The following is a 24,524-nucleotide window of genomic DNA, read 5'->3' on the forward strand; positions in this document are numbered from 1 at the left end:
TTTCTGACACGAGCGCTCTACCCACTACGCCATGCCGCCCCATAAATAAAAAAATAAATAAAATAAAATAAAATTATATATATATATATATATATACATATATATATATATATACAGTATATATATATAAGGAAATTAAATATATATGGAAGTCTGAATAGAAATGAGAAACCTTTATATATTCTGTAAATAAGAAAGACTTAGAGTCCGTCTGCTGATCTGAAAAAGAGCCAAAGCCGTCAAAGAGCTGAGGGACCATCTTCAAAGTGCAATGCTGAAACAAATAATGCAAACAATAAAATGTAACTTCCAGGGTTTGAGATTAACGTAGTCCCGTCATCCGGTAAAAAAAAATGCACGGGAAGAAATGAAATGCTCCCCGGGACGATGGATTTTAACCATTTTTTTTCTTTTTATATATCTATTCATTTTACATTTTATATTAAATGTCTTGGTTTTTCCTCCCTCTGAAAATCCTATGAAATGTTTAACAAGCCATCCTATAATAATACAACAGCTATTAATGTAACAATACAATAAAACAAATATATTTAATGATGTTTTTTTCATTATTTTAACAATAGGCTAATGCATATTACTTTATATAGATTGTACAAGAAACACAAAACTTAAAAACTAAATTATTTACAATTGCAGACACAAGGTTCTTGTTCTGCAGTGCTGTGTGCTAATGTGCTTCGTACACCTGCAGGACCGCAAGCAAGGTCGCAGAGAAAATGCGGACTGGATTTTGAGTGATGTGGGTATTTTCTATATGAACAAGTCCAAGGACCGCAAGCAAGGTCGCAGAGAAAATGCGGACTGGATTTTGAGTGATGTGGGCATTTTCTATATGAACAAGTCCAAGGACCGCAAGCAAGGTCGCAGATAAAATGCGGACTGGATTTTGAGTGATGTGGGCATTTTCTATATGAACAAGTGGAATGGATTGGATAGCGACACACTAAAGGGGCTCTCTACCTTACACTATGAAGTGAGGGGAAACTGAGTGAATAATGACAGGTTATATGATTATTTATTTAAACTCATATCCGGGCCACTTTATAATGAATATGTCGGCATGTATTTGTAAAAAAAAAAAAAAAAAAAAAAAAAATTGGATTTTATATTTTTTTTTAACACCAAATTATTTAGGGGGGCTTAAGAACATTTTAGGGGGGCTTGAGCCCCCCTAAAATAGGCCTAACAACGCCAATGCCGTCTCTGCATCGGGGGTCAACTCCTTGTCCTAGTCCTAACATGTCTTTTGTTTTGGCGTTCGTAAAATGAACAAAGTTTTAGAAAGTGTGGTATGTGCCGTATAATAGGGAAGATAGTCATATTCATGATCATTTTAAAATGGAGTCTGCTGAAAAGCGCCACTCTACATCGCAACTCAGTGGCCTAGTGATTAGTGTTCGCCCTGAGATTGGTAGGTTGTGAGTTCAAACCCCGGCCGAGTCATACCAAAGACTATAAAAATGGGACCCATTACCTCCCTGCTTGACACTCAGCATTAAGGGTTGGAATTGGGGGTTAAATCACCACCGCTGCTGCTCGCTGCTGCTCACTGCTCCCCTCACCTCCCAGGGGGTGATCAAAGGTGATGGGTCAAATGCAGAGAATAATTTCGCCACACCTAGTGTGTGTGTGACCATCATGGGTACTTTAACTTAACTTAACTGACACCGTGGTCAAAGTTGGATTTGCCACAAAACACATTTTAAGATTGTCACTCTACTGCCATCTTGTGGCTGAAGTGAATGGTGCACCCCAAATTTGTCACTTTTCACCGTGGGGCCATACGAATTCCTGAATTCCTACTGTATGTGGTTTGTCAACATTGTAAAAACCATTCATTTTACTGTACAGGCGATGTTTAACATAGTTAAATGGTATGCCCTACTGTATGTGGTTTGTCAACATCGTAAAAACCATTCATTTTACTGTACAATGGTATGCAAGTCAACTACTGCATAATAAACCTAATGTAAAGTTTTGTTAGCATTTGAGTAATACAATCAATTTCCTTATATGAATACTATTTAATTTGTTTTAATTTATTCATTCATTAATTCAATGTAATTACATTGCTAATTTTATACCGAACAATGGGTAGCAAAAAGGTCCTGTAGTTGTCGTCACACTTTTCCATTGGTACCCCGCAAAAAAAACCTCTGAAGGAGAATTGAATTCTCATGAGATTTGCAGAAGTCTCGAGTGATGATTTAAAAAGAAAGGTTTTGTTTACTTTTTGGAAGCCAGATAAGTCGTGTTCCAAGTTGTACTATGATCTGGTCATGGTGACTTGGAACACCGACTAGAGAACAAAGTACAAGAATATAAAAATTCACCAAAGAGGTAAAGAAATCACTTTATTAATTGGATTACAAGCCTACTATCATTCAGTCGGAAAACTACACATGTTCTTGATTTGCAGAGGTGAAAGAAAGTCAGTGATTTGAAAGTCTTCAGTATTTAATCCTAAAAATCTCAAGTCAAGTCTCCAATCAAGACAATTCCGAAATTCGCTGCATGAAATTTTCAAGTCTTTTAAGTCACAAGCACAGTTAAATAAAATGCTGTTCAGCAATGTATATGTAATTAAATTGACACATACAACACTCACATTCTGGATTGTTCTGTTTTTAAATAGATTACAACCAGAGTTTAATTTATTCACATCCTGGTAGTGTAATCTTGAACCTGATTGTTACTTTAAAAGGCACAGACGTGATATTTACAACCCACAAGACTGTCCTCCACACTGATGGTTTATCCTAATTAATAGAACTTCCGCCACACGGCGGCCGAGAACCGACACGCCCCTTTGAGCTGAAAATAAGCTTTCTTCAGTAACAATTTTTTGGTCTTGTTTTTTAATTCAATGTTTCGCATTAATAGCTCATGTTTTGATGTTAACAATAAAGTAAACCGCAAGTAAATTGGTTGAGAAATCGCAAGTTATAACAGTGCCCTCACCAAGATGGCCGCCACATAGACACGTCAGCGTTAGGTTTTCCTTCATTCTTTGTTTTACAGAATACAGTTTGGTTTTATGACGTATTCATTGTCGATTACTCCTCCACAGTAAAGCAGTAGTCAGCGTTACCTTTGAGAATTTAGCAAATTATGACACCGCCCTCACCAAGATGGCCGCCAACTAGACACATCAGCGTCATGTTTTTCTTCGTTCTTTGTTTTGCAGAATACGGTTTGGTTTTATGACATATTCATTGTTGATTACTCACTTCTCCACAGTAAAGCAGTAGTCAGCGTTACCTTTGAGAAATTAGCAAATTATGACACCGCCCTCACCAAGATGGCCGCCACCTAGACACATCAGCATCAGGTTTTTTTTTGTTTTGCAGAATACGGTTTGGTTTTCTGACGTATTCAATGTTGATTATTGCAGTGAAGCAGTAGTTAGTGTTACTTGTGAGAAATTAACAAATTATGACAGCACCGTCACCAAGATGGCCGCCACAGACACGTCAGCACATGCGCTGTTCCGGTTTCCCATTGCTCTATGCGGCTCTAGTTGTACAAAATGTTTGTTTAATGATGTGTTTATTGCCAGTTATTGTTAATAATGTATTCCCCCACAGTAGACCTGGGTAAATTAAGGCCCGGGGGCCGAATGCAGCCCGTTGAGCTTTTCAATCTGGCCCGCCGGACATTCCCAAATATTTTTTTAGATCTTTAAGATGGAAACTGTAGCTGCCATTATGATATATGCAGTGATGTTTTCAAATTACCACAAGTCTTGAATTATACAAAGTATTTCAATGGTTGGAATCTGCGCTTTTGCATGATATACTAGTTACTATGGTTTGTAACTAGTATATCAAACCATATAGATAGATATACATCATATACATATATATCACAGCAGCTCAGACGAGGCACCAAGCAGTGATTCCAGAGCGGCCAGCCTGAAATGCGGGTGTCAGGGACAGACCCAGAAGGAGATTTTTACAGCAAAGTTCTTAAGCTTAGTGATGTATCAGATGTATTAGATTGTAGATGGGTTTTTTTTTATTACCCTTCGCGTTCATATTTTTTCTGTGTTTGTCGCATTTTTGTTGCGTTTTGCTTGATTGAAATATACGTCGATCGAGAGGGGGTGTGACGTTCATACGTTGTCAATATTCAGTGTTTTATCGGTCATAGTTAATATTGTAAATCCCACATTCTTTATTTTCAGGCACATTCTGGGTGTCTCGTTCAGTAAAAAAAACTTAAACTTCCATTCCCTCTTAACGTTTTTAGCATTCAATCAGACATTATTGTGAGGTTTTGCATTAGTGTTCCTAAAAATCAGATATACCGGCCCCCAAACACATTTTTTTCTCTAAATTGCCCCCCCCGCGAGTCAAAATAATTCCCCTAGCATTAGAAAGCGTTTACTTTTGTGTTATAATTTTGTTAGAGTGAGTTTATTCAACTTCTTGCCTTTTTCAATAAGGTGTATCCAGTGAATGTTAAGGATGTTATCGACATAAGATTGTAGCTATTTATTGTATTGTTTGATTGTTACATGCATTTAAAGTCTCTATAAGCCCTCTACACACACTTATACACACATCCTATACTCTTACAACACACACACACTTAAAAACGTACTTCATTTTAACATGAAACGCAATTCTAATTGCTCTTTAAAATTTGCGTTGCACTCAGGCCGTAGTAAGTGAACCGTGGAGGAGTGATGGAATACTGCATTTTCAAGTCATCAAGTCCCGAGTCATTGACGTCAAAATCCAAGTCAAAGCGCCAATCATTTGACTGTATTGTCAAGTTGAGTATTAAGTCATCAAAATTGTGCATCGAGTCCAAGTCGTGTAAATCGAGTCCACACCCTTCTTGACTTGTAACAAAGAGGATTTGTTTGTTTACATTAATACTGGCAGGACACTATTATTACTGTACAGGAAAGAGATTCTGATACTTCTGTTTGATGGACAGAGCCTGTTGTTGAGGGCACGGCGTCAGAGGAAGCCGAGGGGGGCCGAGGTGCACGCCCGACACCTCCGTCATCAACTGCTTGTTCACGCTCAGGTTGAATCCTACCAGTGTGGGGAAAGGGGGGGTAACATATCAGAAATGGACAAAACGGCTCAGAATGGAATGATCAGTTTGTTGAGAGAACGCGCACCCAGTTTTACAGCGTAGCTGATAAGTTCTTGCATCTTGAACTGCACAAAAACACCACAAAAAAACAGATGAAAAACGTCGAAATGGAGAAAATGGGACAAGTGTCAAGCTACCTGAATGCTTCTAGCGTTTGCAAGGTTGCCCTTCTCAAACTCAGACAACAGCTTGTTCATGTGAGATCCCAGATAGTTGTACGTGCTGCAGGCGGAGAAAGAAACACATATTAATGCCTATAATAATTTTAAAAAATTGGAAAATAAAAATTGTTAAACTGTTAACTGTTTGTTTATGAGCAGCCTATTTCCTGGTTCATAGGTGCTGACGGAAGATTTTGCAATGTTACATTAGAAGGGTAATTAATTTTTTTTTTTTTTTACTATATTTAAAACACTTACTTGTGGTCTACATCAGGGGTTCTTAACCTTTTTGACCTCACGGCCCAACTTTTCCAGTACAGAAGGGCACAGGACCCACTCAAATATTAACACAAAATGTGTCATTTCAGTCTTGATTGTAATCATATTCATAATGATATCTAATCTACTTTCAGTTTAACAGGATAAACCTTGTCAAATGATAACAAAGCATGTGTTAATCACAAAGATTATTATCAAGGTTTACATCAGGCTGATTACAAAAACAAATATTAAAAGGACCGATGAAAAAATATATTTACATAAAATCACGCATAGCTAAAATAAATACAGTCTAACTTAATAATACTAATAATATGTTTGATGTTAAAATAAAATTGTCACCAACATTTTACAGGTTCTTTCCCTGTTTCATCCTTTTACAAAGTTTCGAAAGAATCGGCGAGATCGTTTGTCTTACACTGATAACCAACAATGCCAATCGCACTTCTTCCTGGTTGATATTATAATAAATAAATGATAAATGGGTTATACTTGTATAGCGCTTTTCTACCTTCAAGGTACTCAAAGCGCTTTGACAGTATTTCCACATTTACCCATTCACACACACATTCACACACTGATGGCGGGAGCTGCCATGCAAGGCGCTAACCAGCAGCCATCAGAGGCAAAGGGTGAAGTGTCTTGCCCAAGGACACAACGGACGTGACTAGGAAGGTAGAAGGTGGGGATTGAACCCCAGTAACCAGCAACACTCCGATTGCCAGCACAGCCACTCTACCAACTTCGCCACGCCGTCCCTTAGGTCACGTTTGATGTTATCGTGAACACAAACAATTCATGGGTTCTTTCTTTGTTCCATCCCTTTATAAAGTTTAAAAGAGATCTGTCAGGTTGTTTTTGCACATCCTGGTTCATGGACATATGATGCAATGATGTAACATCAATAGACAGACGGAAGTTGGATGTACACCAAAATTCGATGTGTCGTCCTGCTAATTGACAACGTATCAGTCAACCCATTCATACCATCAAATGTAGGGGAAATAACACAATGTGCACCTTTCAAAAGATCAGAACCTTTTTGCCGCAAAAAAAAAAAATCTGCGCAATTTACGGTAAAATACCGGTAGCTGTGATTGCAAGGAATTGACTGTAAAAAATACAGTCATGATGTATAGGACATTATGGTATGTTGATGTTGAATCCGTTAATTTTACAGTTGATAACTGTTTTTGCTTACAGTTAATTACTATGAAAATAAATTATATGTTGTTAACCTGTTTACAAAAAACAATTCTACAGAAATTACGGTAAAATACTGGCAGCTGTGTTTGCCAGGAATCCCCCATAAAACAAATTAGGGCCAATTTTAGTGTCGCCAATCAGCCTAAGGTGCATGTCTTTGGAGGTGGGAGGAAACCGGAGTACCCTGAGAAAACCCAATGGAACCCAGGACCTTCTCACTGTGAGGCACGAGCGCTAACCACTGTGTCACCGTGTTGCCCTGTCACAGATACTAATGTTGCAAAATGCCTGTGTTTCCGAGACATGTGAGCGGCACATGAGGATTTTAACTTGGAAAGTATTTGTACAACCTTTCACTGGACATCTCACAACATGGCCTTCAGAAACACATTCCTTAAAGTGATGTATTAAAAATGTGCCTTAAAAATGCTCCGTATCTGTTAAAAAGCTGCTTGCAACCAGTTCCAGCACACTTAAACACGCAAAAAAAACAAAAAAAAACACGCAGCGTGGTTCATTTCGATGCAGTTTACAATGAAGCACATAGATATAACCCCTAATTGTCTGAAACAACTTGCCACAAAAATAAAACAAAACATGTTGTTCGCCAAAAGTTAACTAAGCTAATGCTTTAACACAATTAAGGTATGCTGTAAATGTAAATGTACTATCTGCAAAATCTTTAATTTAGACACAATAATACTGTACATTTTAGGATTTGCATGCTTGTGACATTACAGTATTTGCAAATGCATTGTACAATTTTTCATGATTTTCACAGTAAAGTCATGTGCTTTGTACGTAATTTAGTTTATCTACTGTTTCTCGGTTTGCAGGAATCCACTGCATTCACTAGTGCAGGGGTCGGCAACCCAAAACGTTGAAAGAGCCATATTGGACCAAAACTACAAAAAACAAATCTGTCTGGAGCATACTTGCCAACCTTGAGACCTTCGAATTCGGGAGATTGGGGGTGGGGGAGGGGGGTGTTTTGTGGTAGCGGGGGTGTATATTGTAGCCCGGAAGAGTTAAGGATGCAAGGGATTCCGGGTATTTGTTCTGTTGTGTTTATGTTGTGTTACGGTGCGGATGTTCTCCCGAAATGTGTTTGTCATTCTTGTTTGGTGTGGATTCACAGTGTGGCGCATATTTGTAACAGTGTTAAATTTGTTTATACGGCCACCCTCAGTGTGACCTGTATGGCTGTTGATCAAGTATGTCTTGCAGTCACTTTTGTGTGTATGCAGAAGCCGCATACAACATTTTACTGGGCCGGCACGCTGTTTGTATGGTGAAAAAGCGGACGCGTCGACAGGTTGTAGAGGACGCTAAAGGCAGTGCCATCATGGCACGCCCTTAATATTGTAGACCGGGTGAAAATCGGGAGAAATTCGGGAGAATGGTTGCCCCGGGTGATTTTCGGGAGGGGCACTGAAATTCGGGAGTCTCCTGGAAAAATCGGGAGTCTTGGCAAGTATGGTCTGGAGCCGCAAAAAATCGTATATAAGTCTTATAATGAAGACAACACATGACATAAGTGTCTATATTAGCTATAATAGCCTACTATCAAAATTACTATGTGTCGCAGGCTGACGCCAATCTTTGTTGACAGAAATGTTGAAATGTAATATTTATTCTACACATTTTTACAACATTAGAAACCATTAGTAACTCAGAGGCTACTCAGAAGGTGAGATAACTCCTGGAAATGACTGGCTTTTAATGGCCAAATGTATAGATGTGTGTGTCCAAGTTAAAGGAAACGGCAGGCTGTCTTCTTCTCTTGTATGTATGACAATCTTTGACAAACTGGGTAACGTATGCTGTGGTCTGGAACAACATGGCAACAACGATCTGAAATGCAGCCAATATTACATACAGATAATGTGTCATGAGACATGCAAAACTAAATTATATACAAAGAGGATAAAAGTAAAGGAAATTAAATGAGCTCAAATATACCTACAAATGAGGCATAATGATGCAATATTAAAATACAGCTAGCCTAAATAGCCTGTTAGCATTAATTAGCTTGCCGTTAAGCACTGACCAAATATGCCTGATTAGCACTCCAACAAGTCAATAACGTCAACAAAGCTCACCTTTGTGCATTCACGCACAGCATAAAATGTTTGGTGGACAAAATGAGACAAAGAAGGAGTGGAAGATTTTACATGTAAACATACCGTTGCGTCACAGTCCACACTATGGTGAGTTCAAGAACCGCCGAAATTAGTAGGACAAAACGATGTTCACCAAATACTCTCATCAGTGAAGCATACACACAAACATATCAGTGGTTTTCTAACAATTGGGAAGGTTTGTGTCATGTTTGTCCTCAAACAAAAAACAAACTAAAAAAAATGTTCCCACATCTTTTTCCATTTTCCATCCTTTTTTTAAAATGCTCCAGGGAGCCACTAGGGCAGCACTAAAGAGCCGCATGCGGCTCGAGAGCCGCGGGTTGCTGACCCCCGCACTAGTGTGATAGACTTTTTACAGTGTTTTACTGTTGCTATTTAACAATTGATTCCCGTAGTTATTAACGGTCATTTTTTTACAGTGTAGTTATGGATACATAAACTAATAAAAGCACCCACCTGCCGACTGCTCCGTGGGCTCCTAACACAAGGGCTGCCAACAGTTGCTATAAGAGAGTAAAGTCTTTAGTGTGTTAACAGTGGAGGTCATAGGTCACAGCACAGAATGTCATCATGCAGCCTGAGCACCACACCTCGTCCACGCCGTACAGGACTGAGCAGTGGGGCTGAATGTGGCTGACGCACTGGCCAAAGTCCATCAGGTCACTTCCTGAGAACTTCACACCCCTGAAGGAGGGAATGAGGGTCTCGATTCCTTCCAGTAAATCTCTAACAGGCACTTGAGGACAGACAGGAGAAAGGAGAAATAAAATTGCTAAATAATGATTGCTTTTACCTTGTTGGAAAGAAATCATTAGTGACACTGACCATTAACACCAGTAAGAGCTGGAATATGGTAATAATAGAAGGGCACTGATGGGGCCACAGAAGCCACTTCCTTGAGGTACGTCCTCAGCGCCTCTGAGACGAGACAAACGTGTCATAATTGTAACTCCAACTTTAAATTTAAACGTTTTTTTTAAGCATCACATACCTGCAGAGCTCGGTTTAAAGAAGGAGGGAGCGATGACGGCTATCCCATTAGCATTGATTGAAGCTGCGTGGCTAGCCTGATAAACCGTAAGAGCAGAATTGCATGCGTTATATGGTCAACTCATGGGAATAAAAGCAGTCATTTTTATTAAAAGATTAAGACTTTACATATTTGCACAAAATAATTATTTCCTATCTTTTTGGTTTCTAACTGGAAATCAATTGTACCTTTTATTTTGTAAACAACGTTGGTATACTTATGGCTATTTTTTTATCCTATACTATGGCATAACCAATTATATGCAATTAATGTGGAGCTGTTGTTTTACTTTGAATATGCTATTATTTGTTATGTATGAATGTTTTCCCTTCTGTCTTAATGTTGTACATCAAAGCATTGTGAAATTTTAAAGAATAAACACAAAGCTAGATATCAAAATATAAATGATATGATTACAGTAAATGTTATTTCATTAATAAAAACATCTATTGCACAGGTGTCAGACTCAAGGCCCAGGCACTTCATTTTATAAGCCTGGAAATAATATGCCTCAATAAAAGTACTTTTTCTTTTGCATGCTGTCGCATACTTTTTGACTGTAATATTATCAAAAATTTAAGAAGTATTATGTTATCATATCCATTCCTAACATTTGTTATGTTTAAATAACAACTTGAATATATGCTTGACTAGTTATTTCAAAGGTAAGTTATCCACCAAATTGTAAACTGTAAACATTACAATAGATTTTACAGTAAAAAAAATTTTTTTTAAATAAATAAAAACACAGCTCAGTCGCCATAATTTTATCATAATAAAAAAACTGTGGTACCATTTTTCAATTTACAATAATAACACTGTAATAAATAGATTTTACGATCAAAAAAACTAACTAGCAGCTAAGTCGCCAGAGTTTTTACCATAAAAACAGTAGTACCGTTTTTCTATTTACAGTAACATGCTGTAGTTTACGGTAACATTCTGCCAGTTTTTTTTTTTATTGTAAAATCTGATTTTTTTTGTGTACATTAAAAAAAAAAAAAATCAAAGGCTTTGGCAATTGTGTAACAATATCATGAGGTAAATTCTTAAACATTTATATTCATACCATATCATTATTTCAGTAACAATTAATTGATTCAATGGTGTTTTTAAATTACATCTTTATACAACCAAACTAAGGCGTTGGTAACTGGTGTAAAATGTTTAACTATTGTCAGAAACTCGTAATGTTCAGACATGCAGGCTTTAGTGTTAGTAATCTGCAATGCTTCATTCCAAACAGGAACTCACCAGGTCTTGGGAGTCTTTGAGACTCAAGCAGCCAACATGCACGATCACCTGCTCCAGTCTGCACAAACATAAAAACAAGCGCAATCCTTCAAACTCGGACCTCACCCAAGAAATCTGACTGCAACATTCACTGTTCACTTATGGAATATATATGTGTGTACAGAAAATGTCTCATAATGTATATAGTGCTGTTTGTTAGAAGTAAATGCTGTTCCTGCCGAGTCTCCGTGTCCTTTACAGGCTGTGTGAGGCACCAAAGGCCTGTTAGCTCAGTCCTACTATTCAATTGTGAAGTTTTAGAATGAACTGCAAAGACTATTTGTTGTCAGTTTGGTTTGGTACATTCAGTTGCTGCTGAAGGGAATACCGGGCAAAAATTGTACTTGATAACTTACTTGCCCTTGGCTTTCTGACACCAGTCGTGCGCTAGTAACTTCCTCTCTTGGACGCTGAGAGACATGCCCTCTCCTGTAGTGCCATTCACTGTGAGCAAGTAGGGTCTTGTTACATGTTTTGCCAGCATTAAAGGGGGATTCAAAAACATCTTAACAAGCAACGACAGGAACAAAACAATATACAGTAGTCCAGCGGTTCCCTTTTTTTTTTTTTTGCCACAGTGCCCGTTAGAACATAAAAATGGCTGAAAATAACAGTTCGGAGCTAAAAGTGTATTTTTCTAACTTTTCTGGTATTTGTCAAAACAGACACAGAATGGCGGCATCTGTGGTTGTGGTATACGTTTATTTCAAATACAGTTACAAAGTGGCACATCAAATATATACAGTTTCCTATTTCAACATGTCCGAAAGAGAGTAGGAAGAAGCAGAGTTTATTTAATCCTCCCCCTTTTATGTTTCATAGCAATTGCTCACACATTTGTTCACTTCCTGTACTCAATCTGTAACACAAACAATCACAAAAGTTCACATGGAAAGGTATTAAAGGGGAATTGCACTTTTTTTTTGGGGGGGGGGGGATTTTGTCTATTGTTCTCAATAATTATGAAAGACATGATGCATTCTAAATATGAAATAAACATAAATAAAAGAACAGCGGAGCCAATGGGAGCTCCACTATTCCGCCCATAAAATTTGATAAATAACCATTCAAAAAGTGCCAACAATACTCCATATACATTTCGTGAGTTGAATATTAACCAAGTATTAGGGATATTATTATTATAAACGCTAACGAAGACAAATTATAGCGGCGACGTGCTCACTACCGTGTCTCCCTGTGTTTACATCATCGAGTGGTCTGCTGTTTCCTCGCTTCCCTGCAAGTTTATTGTAGATCATAAATCATGCAGCTCACCTCTGAGTAGGGAATCCGACAAGTTGGTACACTTTGACAGCCAATTTAGGACCTGGAACTGGCGAAAATTACACGAAAAGCGCCTGTTCCCCGCTCGCAGCACCCCGTTTCTTCGCAAGGATTATGAGACATTCTTTACCTAAAGGGGAATATATGAACATCCCAGCAGTCAGCATCCTAATCACAGCAGACCTTGTACAGTAAGTATGTTTTTTAGGGGCTCCATATGAAGAATTGAACGGCTCCCATAGGCTCCATTGTGAGTGCACTTTTAATATTTTTTATAAAAATATTTAGAACCCGTTCAAAAAAAAAATCTGTCGTCATGTCTTTCATAATGATTGTGAACGATCACTCAACATTCAATCCTTACGTGAGACAATCAAAGTTATGTATGATATTTTTTCATGCATTCTAAATAAATAGGTAAATAAACGCTATCAAAAAACATCTAACAATGCCGATAATGGGATTCGCTCTATAAAGCACTATAAAAAACATCCATCATTGTTTTATACACACTGTATGTATGTAATGTATGTAATGTAGTAACAGGTAATATGTACGTATTTTGCTCATTTTAAGCATATGGTGCATCCCAAAGTTCACTATTTCCTTTAACAATAACGCTACTATTCAAGGGACTGCTTTGGGACAAATTATGACCCAGAACCTTACATTTTTTAGCCTGAATATAAGGAGGATGAGCCACAAGTTTTAGAAGCTGACTGCTAAGCAGATCCAGCAATGAGCACTATCGCTAAGTGCTAAACAAGAAATACAAACTACAAACATAACAAATCACTTGCTGTACAATGTCCGCTATTACTGGGATGCCGACTGATGGGATGTTTATATCTTTCCGTTTAGATGAAGAATTAATCATAAACATTACGAAGGGTAAGAAAAAAAAAGTACTGCAAACGATTGTCTCTTCGTATCTTGACCAACTTCTCGGTTTATGGCCACAACCTTCTACTATACAAGTGAGAGGCATGATTTATAACTTAGTAGAAACTTTTACCAACTCAGAGGCAATGCAGCAGCTCAGTATGTCAATAGCTGCATCAGCTAGTTACCTGTGTGATCAAGGCGCCGCTAAAAGTAGTTCCTTAGTGTTAGCGCTTAATATAACAATAGCGCTAATACTTGTTTAATATTCAGGTCACGACATATAAATGGGAGTATTGTTGGCAGTTTTTGACTCCTATTACCTTTATAGTTTGCCACCTTGTATATTACAAATTAGAATGCATTAAGAAAAGAAAGACATTATCATTTATTTACGTGTCTTCTTGTCTTAAATACGGACTGTGACTAACAGCAAAATTCCCAAAATGTAATAAATTGTGAGTCACATAATTTGCGGGATTATTATAGGCGAGGTCTTTATCGGGGGATCTGCGGTATGAAGCCTGGTGCCAATCACGTCATTCATTTGTGTATTCTGGTCTCTTTCATCTATTGTAATCTTCAGAGCAGTGTTGTTTTCTTGTAGGATCTTTATCACGGCGCAGTCCTCTCTAAGGTTCTTCATATCATCTATAAGATTGCTAATGTCATCACAAAGCTCCTTTTTCAAGCTGATAATCTGTGATTGTAGACGTTCTGTATTTCACTGCAGACTTTCCACACTTGATACTAGAATGTCTGATGTTTCCATCATTATCAACTGAGTATCTGTTTCCAGAGACTCGGTCTGTGGGTGCGGTGTAAGAGTTTTGTTCTTTAGTTTGCATTATTGCATTGTTCCTAAACAACCACTTGAAAAGGCGGTTGACGCTGGTTAGGGATCACGTGGAGTGAAAGGAAAGCTTTAAAATGTACTCAAAACTCCGGTAGCGAGAGAGGAGCGTTTACTTTGTGTGTCTTTTCCGGATGACAGGAAATTTACAAAAAGTGGTGTGAAGGCTAAGCGTGAACAAAAATATCAAGACTCAAAGGTCACCAACATTTTGAACTGAAGATCTCCAGTCAAAAGGGGAACTGCACTTTTTATTTTTTTTATTTTGCTTGTTGTTCACAATCATTATGAAAGACATGACGACGGATGGATTTTTTTAATGCATTCTAAATATTAAAATAAACAAACATAAATATAAGTCTGTTTACAGCGTGGCTAATGGGAGCTCCACTATTCCGCCCATAAAATCCGATAAATCACCACTCAAAATGCGCCAACAATACTCCATTTACATTTCATGACTTGAATATTAACCAAGTATTTGTGATATTATTGTAAACGCTAACGTAGACAAACTATTTATCGCCGCCCCGTGATCACTACCGTGTGTCCCTATGTTTACATCATCAAGTGGTTTACTGTAGATCATAAATCATGCATCTCACCTGGAAAGTAGATGGCTAAGGCTATAATCCGACAAGTTGGGACACTTTGAGAGCCTATTTAGAACCCACAACTGGCGAGGACGACACTATTTCCTCGCCAGTTTCTTCAAGAGGATTATGAGACATTTTTCACCTAAATAGGAATATATGAACATTCTAGCAGTCAGCATCCTAACGAGAGCAGACATTATACAATAAGTGATGTTTTATTATGTTTGTTGACTCCCATGAAGTCTGCAGTGAGAAATAATCAGTGATGAAGAAAAAAAAAGCAAACGTTGTGATGCTTTTTTTAAAATTAATGCGCCGCATATGCTTAAAATGATAAAAAATACCTGAATATTAAATATTATAAATGCACCCATTACTTCATTACATATATAATTACATCATGTACAGTCGCGATCAAAAGTTTACATACACTAGTAAAGAACATGATGTCATGGCCGTCTTGAGTTTCCAATCATTTCTACAACTCTTATTATTTTGTGATAGAGTGATTGGAGCACATACTTGTTGGTCACAAAAAACATTCATGAAGTTTGGTTATTTTATGAATTTATTATGGGTCTACTGAAAATGTGACCAAATCTCAGGAGAAAGGGTGAGGCCTTTAATCACAGGAACAACACTCCTACCGTCAATCATGGTGGTTGTAGTATTATGCTCTGGGCCTGTTTTGCTGCCAATGGAACTGGTGCTTTACAGAGAGTAAATGGGACAATGAAAAAGGAGGATTACCTCCAAATTCTTTAGGACAACCTAACCTTTGATGATATTATGGACCGTAGATGGTGAAATCCCTACATTCCTTGCAATAGCTGGTTGAGAAAGGTTTTTCTGAAACTGTTCAACAATTTCCTCACGCATTTGTTGACAAAGTGGTGACCCTCGCCCCATCCTTGTTTGTGAATGACTGAGCATTTCATGGAATCTACTTTTATACCCAATCATGGCACCCACCTGTTCCCAATATGCCTGTTCACCTGTGGGGTGTTCCAAATAAGTGTTTGATGAGCATTCCTCAACTTTATCAGTATTTAATGCCACCTTTCCCAACTTCTTTGGCACATGTTGCTGGCATCAAATTCTAAAATTAATGATTATTTGCAAAAAAAAAATGTTTATCAGTTTGAACATCAAATATGTTGTCTTTGTAGCATATTCAATTGAATATGGGTTGAAAATGATTTGCAAATCATTGTATTCGGTTTATATTTACATCTAACACAATTTCCCAACTAATATGGAAACGGGGTTTGTACAACCTCAATGGAGGTGTTTGGATGTGTTTTATGGGCTCTATAGGCAGAATTGATTGGCCCATATGAGCTCCATTGTAAGCAGCTTTTGATCACATTTATTTAATATTTAAAACTTTTTTTTTTTAAATGATCGTCATGTCTCTCATAATGATTGTGAAAGACAAGCAAAATTCCCAAAAAATTGCAGTTCCTCTACAAGGTTAAAAAAGTGAGGCACAATTACAGAGGAAGTTTTGTGGTACACTATTGTTACTGTTTATTTGTGTATTTGCCATTGGCAACAAAGAATGTGTGCAATTTCCCAGAATCACACTCACTAAAGGAAATAAGTTTCAGGGGAAGTAAGATTTAACAGGAAACCAATTTGACCCACAAGAAAACGCTGACTGGCCTTTTCCAGGGCGGACATTAGGTTGCAACACTGCCTGTGACTAGAAGGGAACATCTTGTCACATTAAGCATCTTTTGTAAAAACACACAACCGGTTATGTTGCTGAGGTACAGTAAGGCAAGGCAGTGCATTTCATACACAAGGTAGCGCATTGTCCTTAACGTCATGAAATGTTCACCTTTTAAAGCCATTTTAGAACTTAATTCACTTCTTTGGAAATTTTGCCCATCATTCAAAATCCTTATGTGTAGACAAGAACATACATCTTTATCTTTTCTGTGGGTTCCAAATACTGAAATACTGCTAGCAAGAGGCGGCTAGCAATGCAGTTAGGGGGGAGTCATTTATTCGGCGTACTAGGCCCTTTAAAAAACAAAAAGATTCCAAATACTGAAATACTGCTAGCAAGAGGCGGCTAGCAATGCAGTTAGGGGGGAGTCATTTATTCGGCGTACTAGGCCCTTTAAAAAACAAAAAGATTCCAAATACTGAAATACTGCTAGCAAGAGGCGGCTAGCAATGCAGTTAGGGGGGAGTCATTTATTCGGCGTACTAGGCCCTTTAAAAAACATCCTTATAGCAGATCGACTGTGTTCATTGTGTCTTCTTTAAATGCAGGTAAAATAATTTTGTGAGCAGACATTTTTTGAAGTAAGAGATGACTCTTACTTGCTGACACTTCAGCCTTCGTCAGAGCTTTCCAACAGCGCTCCATTTCCAGTCCCTTCAGGATTTTTGCAATTTTTAGTAATTGCCGCGGCCTGTTCTATTTAATAACTAACAATAGTCGTAATTAATTATAGTTACAGAAAGAAACAACACCAACTGCTTTATTATTGTACACTGTCTGTTCTGTCATCCACAAGTTGCAGACATTCTCTGTGTATATTTTACGTAGAAAGTGTTTGTTCATCTTAAACATTCATTCCAACACATTTACTTCCATATTAGGAACTGTTGAGAGCCATCTATAGCAGTAATTTTTGTTGGTAAATGAGAGACGATGAGAGCTTATCATCACACTTCAACATCTCTAACATGTAAATGCTGCATCTTTGCTGGATCAACATTGCCAATTAAAATCTGTTCTCAATTGCCTTACAATGAATAAATAAAGGTTATCAAAAATAAATGTATAAATACACATAAATTAGGAAGTACATGTTTATATACTACATTACCCAGAAGGCTTAGTGCTGTAGACAGGAACTGGAAGTAGGTCTGAGCAATGTGGGAGGACGGCAATTATACCGTTTGAGCAAGAAATAGTTTATATATTGTTACATGTTGATGTTCCAGCTTCATCTACACAAGAAACAAACACGCTTTGATTAGACAGTTGACGTTTGCGTTTGAGTGCCGCTGATTAGCCAAAATGTGCAGTGTAGTTACAGGCTTTGAAGAATAATTTGTGCATACTTTGCAGTGAATGGTTAACATTTGCGTGAATTGGCACGGTTGGGACATTGCTAAATCCTAAAATAGACTGATTTACATACCCTGACCTATATATCAACCAAGCTAAAGTTAAAGTTAAAGTACCACTGATAGTCACACACACACACACACTAGGTGTGGTGAAATTACCCTCTGCATTTGACCCATCCCCTTGTTCCACCCCCTGGGAGGTGAGCAGCAGCGGTGAGCAGCAGCGGTGAGCAGCAGCGGTGGCCGCGCTCGGGAATCATTGTGGTGATTTAACCCCCAATTCCAACCCTTGATGCTGAGTGCCAAGCAGGGAGGTAATGGGTCCCATTTTTATAGTCTTTGGTATGACTCGGCCGGGGTTTGAACTCACAACCTACCGATCTGAGGTCGGACACTCCAACCATATTTTACAAACGAAACCGTTTGTAAACAAAACACAGGTCACTGTCTGGAGTGTTGTCAGCATGTCTGTGATATGGACGTGATTTTAAATATATCCCAGATATACCCGCGGACAGCGATCTACAAAATGTGCAAATATTAAGGAGGACTGTGGCGACTTTTAAGGAGAGAAAGTCCAATCGGAGCAACAGCGCGAAACAACTGTGAAGTCATGCTCGCGGCAGCTCGCCTCTTTCGTCAGGGACATCCAGGGACAGAAGTAGTCTCTCAACATTCTATAATTACACGAGAAGAAGATGCTAGATTTGTTGCTAGTTGTTTTTCATAAAAAAGTAATTGAAAGTCTGTAAACACTTAAAAAAATCTCAACAAAGTACATTGTACAATAAGCAGCAACAATTGAAAATACGGCAAAACGATTTAAAAAAAATATATATATATATATTTTAAAAATAAAAATATGTATATATATATATATATATATATATATATAAAATACTAATTAATAATAACATATTTGTTTTTAAATGTTTGTATACATTTTTGAGCCTTTTTAAAGAACTAGAATATAATATATCATCATAGCAAAGCATGCAACCAATTTAATGACATCATGGTGACCAAGCCCATAAGCGCAGGTATCTTGGCAGTCATGGGAAAACCCTGGCTTTATAATTAAAGTTGTACATGCAGGTGGGTTGACTGAGGTAGGAACAAAGATAATGACAGGACATTGAAATTGATAATATATGAGTTACCACTTATGTATACTCACTTGTATAACTTACCAAATACGCTATTTACACCTTGCTTCTCTGTCAAGTAGTCAATATAGGGTCCAATCTCTGAAAGGTTGATTTCACTGTTTTGGGTGAAACAAATATACTGTTCTTTAACCCCTTGTTTTGTTGTCTGCCTGTATCTGAAAAGGCATTTTTCTATCTTGCAGGAGGAAATACAATTTTACTGTCTCCATGTCTCATTGTACTGTGTATATATACACATATTAGTGTTGTCAAAAGACAGATTAATCACACATTTGAGGTGTGATTAAACATGATTAATTGCATACGGACCAAATTACTAGCTTGTATAATTTAAATTAACTAAAAAAAGATCCCAATATTTTGACAAAAACGCAATTCATCTGTCGGAATGTCATACGTGAACATTTATTTGCTCCTTTATCGCACACACCTGTCAGAGTCTACTCACTGATCTTTGGGGCCTCATGTAACAAGCTTGCATACGGACGGCAAACTTGTGATGTATCAAGACTGACTTTGACGTGAAAACGTGCGCTGTTTCACGCCAACTCTATAGCTGCCATACGTACATTTCCACAGGCTTTGGACACTTAAGCGACAAAACAGACATGATGCTGGCTATCAATTCACATAAAAAAGTGGCAACTTTTACTCTTTAGACCAGGGGTGTCAAAGTGATTTTCGCTCAAGGGACGCATGGAGGAAAATCTATTCCCAAGCAGTCTTGGGACTAACGTAACGCGTTAGTGTAACACCGTTAGTTTCTAGTATCTAGTAGTCTAACGCGTTATTTTTTATATTCAGTAACTCAGTTACCGTTACTACATGATGCGTTACTGCGTTATTTTTTATGTAGTATCGGCTAGAAAGAGAAGATCTGAGTGTGTTTTATTGGAGCGCTGCGGTGTCGTCCTTCTGAATCTTCTTGTGTCACAAGCCAGAGAAGAAAGACGTGTGTCTGGGTGTGGGTGTGAGGAGGGGAAGGGGAGGACGGGAGGGAGGGGGCGTGTCTGTGTTTACTTACAACACATCACGGCTGAGCCGCAGTCGAGTTTTTTAACATGGAGATATTCTCACTACTTTTCATTTGTCGAGCACAAAGAAAATAACATTTTAGTCAAATGTAAGTTGTGTCTTGGATCAAAGATCCCATCTACTGCCCAAAACAGAAATTCAAATCTGCTAAAACAGCTACAAAAGCAACATGCTTCGACGAAGCTAGTAAAGTAAGACACAGACTCCAATGCCACTTCACTTAGGCTTTGTGTATGTCATGTGTGCCTTCCTTGGGTGAAGCCAGCTTTACAGCTATGTTGTGACATGTTGTTATTATGCTGTTTGTTACATATGTATGTTATGTTGCAGCTATTTAAAATAGCTTTGTCTATATACTTTTTGGTGTAAGTAACTGAGTTAGTAACTCAGTTACTTTTGAAATAAAGTAACTAGTAACTGCAACTAGTTACTGGTTTTCAGTAAGTAACCCAACACTGTTCCCAATTGAGCCAGAATGGTAAAATCATGGCATGATAACTTAAAAAAATAAAGACAACTGGAGGTTGTTTTCTTTGTTGTACTTTGGCCAAAAATAGAACAAGCACATTATGAAAATGTACAAATCCCTTCTAGGTATCAAATACCTCCTTTGTCATGTCCGCGCATCAATCCAGTGCTAACTCAACAAACCGTAAGAAAGGGAGTTAAAAACTATTCGAAAGAGTTAACTTCACTTTTCTTGTGTTTGACAGAGATATTATGGGGAAGTAAGGGTGTCAAATAACGATGTGCTCGAAGCCAAAGACATACAACGTCAGGTTTTAAGTTTCATGAGGGTCGAGGAGGAGGAGCCACAGTCACCCTTTACTGTGTACCTCTTGCTTGGCCTCGGTATAAACCGTTTGCTTACCTAACAGAATTGCTACTGTGACATCCAGTGGACACATTTAAACAGCAGTTTCTTTCAATTAAAAAAAAAAAAAGCAGCTTATTTTTTATATTTGGCAAACTCATCACGCGGGCCGAATAAAACCTGTTTGCGGGTCTGATCCTGCCCGTGGGCCGTACGTTTGACACCCCCGCTTTAGACCGATTGATGTACCCATCACAGACATACATCAACAACTATCCCATCGTGATGTAATAAAGAAATATGCTTGGATTTGTGCATGCAAAGTGCAATTTAATACATCTGAATTTTTACTTGTGTACTCTGTTTTTTTAGATTTGAACTTACGTCTATTTTTAGTAGAAAAGCCACGCAACTGTTATGGGAGGCCCCAGATCACTGAGCGTATAACAACCCCGCCGCCTTTTACATAACCAAGGTAAAGGAGCGTGTCCGGTCAAAATACATTGCGGGATTAATCTGCGTACCGTATTTTTCGGACTATAAATCTCAGTTTTTTTCATAGTTTGGCCGGGGGTGCGACTTATACTCAGGAGCGACTTATGTGTGAAATTATTAACACATTACCGTAAAATATCAAATAATATTATTTAGCTCATTCACGTAAGAGACTAGACGTATAAGATTTCATGGGATTTAGCGATTAGGAGTGACAGATTGTTTGGTAAACGTATAGCATGTTCTATATGTTATAGTTATTTGAATGACTCTTACCATAATATGTTACGTTAACATACCAGGCACGTTCTCAGTTGGTTATTTATGCGTCATAGCGCGTACACTTATTCCGCCTGTTGTACACTATTCTTTATTTATTTTAAATTGCCTTTCAAATGTCTATTCTTGGTGTTGGGTTTTATCAATCACATTTCCCCAAAAAACACGATTTATACTCCAGTGCGACTTATATAGGTTTTTTTCCTTTTTTATTGTGCATTATCGGCCGGTGCGACTTATACTCCGGAGCGACTTATACTCCGAAAAATACGGTATATACATGAATAATGCGATAATATTTTGTGATCAATCACATGAGTTAAGTCGTTAATTGACAGCCCTAATTTTTTTGCCGAGTACACCCCTCACTTTTAAGCTTTTGTATTATAGTATATCATCTCATGCAGTGTATTGTTTTTACTTCATAAAAGTGGTTGATATCTGTTAGTTAATTAATTAAGTTTTTTTTGTGACAGTTTGACCCTGTATCGGATGATTTATCTTTTTTCTTACAAAAAATCTGATGCCAAAAAGTTTTTATATAAGTATTGTGTTCAAGGCAGAATAATTCTGACAATAAAATTGCACTTGTGCCCAAACATTGGTGTCATTTAAAATTATGCATGCGATAATAACCTGTGATTTACCATCATTACTCCAAATTTAAGTGTGATTAATCTGATGAAAATAATGAATCATTACCAGCATTATGCACATAAAAATAATGTGTAAAAGTTATGTACGTACCCTTGAGAGGTGAATGGAGTGAATGTAGCTGCAACAAGCCCTTCCAATTTATCAGCAGACTTCGCCATAATAGCTGACTGGTCCAGCGCACATTAACATGGGAAAAAAAAAAATTAAAAAAAATGAACAGGGTTGTTGTTTGTATCAGACACATTATTAGCACACAAAAGCGAAAAAGCGAATAACGGTCGAAAATAGACCTTACCTGGTAAAACTCGTCCCTTTCCTTGTGAGTGCAAGTCACATGTGCTTTTGGACAAGTGAAGTGCGGATTCTAACCATCGTTTAAACACTTCCTACAATTTTCATAAGTGTTGTTGTCGTTCCGGTCACGTGATTAAGTCCAGGGCAAAGCTTCACGGGAAATGTAGTTTCAAAATAAACAAGCTAAACCGCCAGTCAAATGACCAGATATAAATCACCGCGAGCACAGATAATAATTACATTGATTGATTGATTGAAACTTTTATTAGTAGATTGCACAGTACAGTACATATTCCGTACAATTTACCACTAAATGGTAACACCCGAATACGTTTTTCAACTTGTTTAAATCGGGGTCCACATTAACATTTGAGAGGTTATGGTGTTACTAGTAATGATTTGCCAAAATGTTGACTTTTTTTCTATCGTAATAGTCAACCTTACGTTTGGTTGGCGACGGGAGGTATCATGTGACTGTATTCTGTCGGCCGCTACAGTTTTGTGTTGATAAAAAGTCATTTCAATTAATTCTACAGGAAATACTAACAGGACTTGCTGAATTGGTACTTTTTTAAGATTACAACTCAGACATGTTGCATTCCTATTTTTTTCTCCCTTTTAAAAAAAATAAAATTATTTATTCATTTGATAGGGAAATAATACAGGTACTGAGAAAACAGACACTTTTGGTGATTTAAACCCCAATTCCAACCCTTGATGCGGGGTGCCAAGTCCCTGCTTGGTAACGGGTCCCATTTTTATAGTCTTTGGTATGACTCGGCCGGGGTTTGAACTCACAACCTATACCGATCTCAGGGCGGACACTCTAACCACTAGGCCACTGGGTAGGCCTGTGGTCACTTTGTTGAGATATTTTTTCCTAAGATGATCTTCTTGTTAATGTTTATTTTAAATATAAATGTCCAATAACTCCAAGTTGCAGTTATTGGACAATGCCCCAAAGCCAATTAGGATGTAAAAGTCCATAATTTTTTAAAAGGGTGAAAACATTTTGGAATTATATATAAATATTTTTTTATTTACTTTTTTTGCTCAAATCTGTCAATCAACTTCAGTGCTAAACAAAAATACCAAACATGTAATGTTTTATTTGATCTATTTTAACCCTTGTACTAATTTAAATATGCAACATTATCTGATCAAAAAACATTCAAAAGGGTCAAAATAACAAAAAATACAATCATGTTTGATATGTTTAATTAGGACTGACGTTTATTGAAAAACTTGAGCAAAAAAAGTAAAAAATTGTCCCCCTCCCAAAAAAAAAAAAAAAAAAAAAAAATTATAACAACAAAAAATAATTACAGAAAAATAATAAAAGTAAAATAATAACACCCCTTCCCACCCCCCGTCCTACATTTCAGTCACAGTGGGTAGCAATGTACTGCCTTCCTCTTCACCACAAACAGATAGAGAATCACAATAGCTGATTAAAAGGGGGGAAGGTAACAACAAAAATAAAAATCACAAACATACAGAGAAGTGTCACTGAATAAAAATAACAACAACAAAGAAAAAAGAGTCGAGGTAAGTGAAAAGGTTCATTGTCAACAGTGAGTGTCGGACATGTTGCATTCCTATGTAGATTTGTAGATCGCACCAACGCTATAATCGAGGTGGTGATATTTGTTTTTCCAAAGTCCGTACAACACTCTATAAGTGCGATAGAAATATACCCTGACTTTGAATTGGCAGGTACAGCCTCTGCCCGTGCAAATGTAGAGTGTGCGCTCATACGGTAAATAAACATGTTCCGTGGTGCACAATAAGCTGTTCATTGCGTTCCATGGTCATTATTTATAATAA

The 24,524-nt window shown here is 37.6% G+C and overlaps 1 protein-coding gene across 2 annotated transcripts; it reads right to left on the minus strand.

Annotated features, from left to right (window-relative positions):
• Positions 1 to 2,362: 2,362 nt before the first annotated feature.
• Positions 2,363 to 22,855, minus strand: npl (N-acetylneuraminate pyruvate lyase (dihydrodipicolinate synthase)). Of its 2 annotated transcripts, none has more exons than XM_062038534.1 (12): positions 22,699 to 22,855; positions 22,494 to 22,570; positions 19,145 to 19,218; positions 11,603 to 11,690; positions 11,208 to 11,265; positions 9,915 to 9,990; positions 9,749 to 9,841; positions 9,514 to 9,659; positions 9,380 to 9,426; positions 5,271 to 5,355; positions 5,159 to 5,198; positions 2,363 to 5,069 (listed from the first exon to the last, which is right to left on the minus strand). In XM_062038534.1, the coding sequence occupies exons 2-12, from the start codon at positions 22,559 to 22,561 to the stop codon at positions 4,924 to 4,926; spliced, it is 921 nt and encodes a 306-aa protein (XP_061894518.1). In that variant the 5' UTR covers positions 22,562 to 22,570; positions 22,699 to 22,855; the 3' UTR covers positions 2,363 to 4,923. The 2 variants fall into 2 exon arrangements, with proteins under 2 accessions (XP_061894518.1, XP_061894519.1); XM_062038535.1 differs by having other exon boundaries at positions 22,494 to 22,566; positions 22,699 to 22,845.
• Between the last annotated feature and the right edge of the window lie 1,669 nt (positions 22,856 to 24,524).

The sequence above is a fragment of the Entelurus aequoreus genome, linkage group LG27 (assembly GCF_033978785.1).
Source record: "Entelurus aequoreus isolate RoL-2023_Sb linkage group LG27, RoL_Eaeq_v1.1, whole genome shotgun sequence".
NCBI classification, from domain to species: Eukaryota; Metazoa; Chordata; class Actinopteri; order Syngnathiformes; family Syngnathidae; genus Entelurus; species Entelurus aequoreus.